This window comes from Nicotiana tabacum, chromosome 17 (assembly GCF_000715075.1).
Source record: "Nicotiana tabacum cultivar K326 chromosome 17, ASM71507v2, whole genome shotgun sequence".
NCBI lineage: Eukaryota > Viridiplantae > Streptophyta > Magnoliopsida > Solanales > Solanaceae > Nicotiana > Nicotiana tabacum.
The window spans coordinates 126,571,633-126,577,316 of NC_134096.1; the positions used below are offsets into that span (position 1 = coordinate 126,571,633).

The 5,684-nt window shown below is 36.3% G+C and overlaps 1 protein-coding gene across 1 annotated transcript; it reads right to left on the reverse strand.

Annotated features, from left to right (window-relative positions):
- Positions 1 to 697: 697 nt before the first annotated feature.
- On the reverse strand, positions 698 to 5,419 carry LOC107775281 (cation/H(+) antiporter 18-like). The gene is made up of 5 exons (XM_016594998.2): positions 5,249 to 5,419; positions 4,909 to 5,166; positions 2,998 to 3,451; positions 2,299 to 2,843; positions 698 to 2,090 (listed from the first exon to the last, which is right to left on the reverse strand). Exons 2-5 carry the CDS (start codon positions 5,092 to 5,094, stop codon positions 870 to 872), a joined length of 2,406 nt encoding a protein of 801 aa, XP_016450484.1. The 5' UTR covers positions 5,095 to 5,166; positions 5,249 to 5,419; the 3' UTR covers positions 698 to 869.
- Between the last annotated feature and the right edge of the window lie 265 nt (positions 5,420 to 5,684).

Below are 5,684 nucleotides of genomic sequence, written 5' to 3' on the forward strand. Positions count from 1 at the left end.
CTCGTTAAGCCTTTAACCAATCCCGGGCTTGCTGTTATCGTTGGTTTGGTTATTTATTCTATATTTTATTTGCTTATCTAACATCATTAATCACTTGTATTGAATTAATTTACATATCCTTAAAACTGCGTACAAATTCATTTGTTATCCATTTTTAAGGGTAAACAATGTAAAATGGATAAAAATCATAAAATAGAATTATAAAATTTGAAGTAAAGAAGGTCATGTGTTTTACATAAAGCTCCCTTTCTCTAAATTTACTTAATCGTCCTCGTCGTAGTAGTAGTAGTTCGATGACTATCTATTCAAGAGAAGAGCTTGAAAGTCACAGTACTACTTAGTTGAACATGAATTGATTTTGCTAAAACGAATTAAAAACTGGTTAATTACATTGAGTTACTTAGTTAAGTAAAACCAGTAGTAACTTTTTAATTTTTTTGGTAAAATAAGATTTTTTTTACCAATTGGTCTTCATGTAGAAGTTTGTAGTAGAAGGTAGATGTTTGCTTAGCTTCAGCTGTTGGAACAATATATATGTTCAACAGTCTGTGTTGTTGTATAATGAAAGGATAAGGAAGTTTGTTTTTAGACAACAGGAAACAGACGTTAATTAATTGTATGGAGTGATCATACAATCAAAATCAACTTTTCTTAAAGCAAAATTAGTTACGAATATCATATTGCATGAGGCAAGAAGTTTAATAGTAACTGCATATGCTTCATGTGACTTCTAATAGAAACCTGGGAATTTACAGCTTTGCGTTGCAAGCTACAACAATTGCATGAGAAGGAAAAACGAGATGAACATATGTACATAACCTTCTTCGATTTGGTAAGTAATTCCTTATTCATAACGTGCAAGAAATTTATTAAATTTCAGTTTCATCATCATCTCCTTTAGCTGAAGCTCCTTCATTCAAAGTGTTGAGCGAATCTTGAGGTAACTCACTACGATACTTCTGCACCACTAAAACTGATGCCGTAGTTGAAATTTCAGGGGAAATTAACAAGTTTCCCAAAGGCCCCAGTTCTGGACAGTCAGTCTTTGTATCAAATGCCGAAACCAATTGACCCTCAGACATTCTCCCGACTAGGAACAGGTTACACTTTTTATACGCGCGAATTGCTTCTATAGTTTCTGTAGCATCTTTCACTGTGCTCTCCTCAAAAATGATAGAACCGTCACCAGTTGATTTTTGTTTCATGTCCGCGAGGAACTCTTCATCTGTTGACTCGCCCTCGGGGCCAGAGTCATCGATGATGTCCACGTGGACAGTGGGCCCAACAACCTCAGGGTCCGTTACAAAACGGACCACGGTTAAAGTAATGCCAGGGTGCTCCGCCATGCGCATTCCATAAGCGAGCGCTTCACGGTCATCTTGACCCCCAAAGAACAAAACCAGTACCGAATAATCAACTTCGCTAGCAGATACATGAGATGCTCCGCCGAGCCCGCGGTCAATTAATATGCTAACAGAACATGGTGCGTGTTGTAGAACTCTTCGATTGACAAGTCTAAGATCAGCTCGTGTCGTTTCAAATTGTCCGTCAATTCTCTGATGTTTATGGAACGGTAAAATTATCATTGAAACTCTTTTTCTCTCCGCGCTAGCAATTATGTCCTCGTGCATACTTGTCATAGCGGAGATTGCAGTTGTTGGTCGAATTGACACCTTACTGAGTTGTCCGAATGTCTCAAATGCTACAATGACTTGGTTCGATTCCCCTACTTGTCCTTTATTCCAAAAGGGAAGCCCGTTCTTTCTGGCCTTGTGAACCATTAGAATTGCTGAGGATCTTTCAGTAAGCTCCAAGAGGTGCATCGCGTAGACGCGGAGCCCTTCTTTTTTCTCTGTTCCTCGAGAGGCTTCGATGAGATTTATCAGAGTGGGGATATTTCTTGTGCCGTGGAAACATGTCAAGATTCGGAGTTGCGCCTTGCTTGTGTCTTTCCTCATTATTGTTCTGTGCTTGTATTCTGTTACAGCCATTTTAGCTGGTTTATAGATGGCTATAACTATTGGGGTTGTCATGAATGTTGTGAAGAGAGCCATCAACACCATGATTGCAAATATTTGATCGTTCAATACCTACAAAATTAACGCCACGATATTATTTTACGTGCAACTTGAAAGGTCAAATATAACAAAAATCTATTCCATCTGTTTCTTTCATTTATATGATGATGTTTGACCGAACAAAATGGTTCAGAAAGAAATACTATATACAAAATTAATGCCATGGTGTTTTTATGCCTATAAGAGCACGTGATTATGAAATAGTTAAAATGAAGCTTACCCCTTTATCTTTGCCAATGTTAAGAACAATGAGTTCTACTAAACCTTTAGTGTTCATCAAGAAACCAAGAGTTAAGGATTCTTGAAGAGGCAACTTGCACATGAGAGAGACAAAAACAGTACCAACAATCTTGCCAAAACATGAGGTAGCAATGACTAGAACAAGAAGACCCCAAGATTGAGCTCCTTGAATAGTGGCTACATTTGTTTTTAATCCACTAGACACAAAGTATAGAGGAAGGAATAGTCCTGACACAAGATCCTCTACTTTTTCCACTAAAGCACCTGCAAATGGCCCTTCTTTTGGTACAAGAACCCCAACCACAAAAGCACCAAATAGAGCATGAATACCAATTGAATCAGTCACAAATCCTGCAGCCAAAACAATTGCCAATGTAGCGCACACATATAACTCATTCACTGGCTCTCCCTCAGAACATTGCCTTGCCATCCAATTGAATATAAGAGGTGCAGTGAATATGCAAATCAGGACAAATCCTGTCCCACATAAGAGGACCCATAATGAAATTATGGGAGAACCAGAACCTGAAATAGAAGCGGATCTAAAATTTAAATTTGATATATTCAAAGTTTATGATTCTTAAGAATTTAATATTTACGTAAATTTAAGTAGTTTTCCGTTTTAAAATACCGAGTTCAGTTGAAACTACAAAAACAAAAAGCTACATCCACCTCTGACCTGAAAGTGCAATAGCAAGAGCGAGTAGAATCCACGCAGCCACATCATTGACCGCCGCAGCGGACATCGCCATTCGACCAACATCGGTCGTCAAAAGCTTGAGTTCAGCTAAAATACGAGCCAAAACGGGGAAGGCAGTGATAGAAAGAGCAACTCCCATGAAAACTAGAAAAGGGCCTTGATTAACCCCTTCGGCAATTGTGGCTCGGAGAGCAAAAGATGTCCCAATTCCTAATACGAAAGGAAGAGTGATTCCAGCAAGAGCAATACTTAGAGCTTTCTTTCCAGTTCGACGAAGAGACCTTGGGTCTAACTCAGTCCCAACGAGAAAAAGAAAGAATAGGAGGCCAAGGTTAGCCAATGTATCCAATACTGTGAGGCTACTTTTTGGAAATATCGCATTCAGATACTTTTGGTTGCGGCCGAGAGCAGAAGGACCTAGTAGAATTCCTCCCTGCCAAAACAAAATTCAATTGTCTCCTTTTCCAAAATGGCATCAGAAAAATGGCGGACTTATGGAGGGAACTTTGGGTTCGATTAAATATGTCGAACTATATATGTGTACGTATACAATAATAATAATAATTTAAAATGTATACTTATAATACGATGACATTCTTTTAAATCCCGTGATTATAAATTTTAATTTAAATTCTTTTAAACTCCGGAAAGTACGTAATGTTCCAGGTGAAGCAAATATATTGCGACCACAGAGAAGTATTTTCACGAAACCATATATTATTAATAAGAAAACTTGACTCCTAAAATCGACATGTGTTTATCGGTATATATATTAGTAAGGAAGAAAGAAATAATTAGTTATACTCATTCCACAGAAAATTAATCAGAAAGCAATTTGTATAATTTTTATAGTTTTATTGTTTTTAAGTTGATTCATTTCATTCCGTCAACCTCTGATCAAAATTCAAAAGTGATGCAGGACAGAACAACTGTTCACCAACTTTAACTACTCCCTCCATTTTAAGTTAAACGTATAATTTCTCCAATTGGATGCAGAGAGGAACCTGAAGATTCGCATCACACTATTATATAATTTCCTTCACCAAATTATAAGTGCCTGTTCTAAAGTCAACATGAGGGGCAATCACTAAATTAGTTTGGATATTATGATCTCATATATGAAATCTAATGTTCTAAACAACATCTTCCTAAGAGTTGCTTCGCATTAGCCAGGTTAAAGCCTACACGAGTTACGTTTGAAAAGAAACAACAACAACAATAATAATAATAATAATAATAATAATAATAATAATAATAGAGAACGTGTGCTTAAGTGGACTTTATATTATTAACAAGAAAAGTTTGGATGCATGAATTAATGTTATACCAATCATTCTACGCCAGTTATCCTTTGAACTTGGAGGCGACAATAATTAATTTGTCAAAATAAGTTCCACTTGAAAGAAGAAACCAATAAACTAAACCCTCCTAATAGAAATAGCACTCTTATTTGCCTCAGCACGTAAATGAGTGGAACTAAAAATTGAACGGTATGATGTATTTTAAACAAGACTTAGCACCAAAAGTAGAGCTAAGAATTGCTCATTATAGTTAAGTTTGAGTATTTTTCTTTCTTTTAACTAGAGAATTAAGACTTGGTCTCATGTGACTTTTGAACAAACAAAGTAGTCATAATAGGACGCAAATCATTTTGGTCTTTTTCCAAATTAAATATAGAAAATATTAATCTTCTTAGAACATATTAAAAAGAAAAAAATGGAGTATCATATAAAATGAAATAGATAAAGTATTGTTTTAATAAAAACTTAACATTATTTAGGACCAAAAGAAGGAGAGACAATATCTCTCTCCTTTTTTTTCCTTTCCTTTTGTAGTGATGAAGAGCGTAAAATTAGTTATGAGAGAGAACAAAAGAGAGGAGAGACTTACAATAATCTCAGCAACAACACGCGGTTGTCTCAATGGTCGGAGAATATAGGCGAGGACTCGAGTGAGTACAAGCACCAAGCATATCTGTACAATCGCCAGAGGCAGTGCATAATGCAGCGGATTATCCCCTTGAAGTACTCCGCTAGAGGTAGCATGCATTGCTGATGATTCACATTTAACCGCCATGTTGACCTCCAAGTAAAACAACCTTAACTAAATCAACCACGTCCAGCAATACCTTAAATCTTCTTTCAATGTCTGCATATGTTGTAAAACAATGTTACCTAACTATTCATAATAAGTAAAATTAGTTACATATATAGAAAATACGATATGTTACCTGCTAAATACTTTGGAATTCTTTTAAACGTTCAGATTGTTAACCACAACATTTATGTGCCAATAGAGTGGCCGAGAAAGAAGAGCAGGACAAAAGAGAAAAGCTTAGTATTCCAAAGAGTGAGGAACCAATTATGAATAGAAACTTGCCTTTGGCAATTTAAGGAGTGGTGTGTCCTACACAGGGCCTTCAACTCCTGTATTTATATGGGGCCACCAAAGTTTGATTTGTCGATAATACCCATGGTGGATAAACCTAATAATATAAGTCAACAATGTTTTAGCAATTATTTTCATTACATTATTCTTTACCCAACTCTCTCTCTCTCTCTGGTTTTCCTTTCTCGGCTTTAGTTTCCAGCATCAATTATGATCTTTTTTTCCTTCTAACGGAATTATTTTCTGTTTCCTTGTACTCACGCCATAGAGCAATTAAT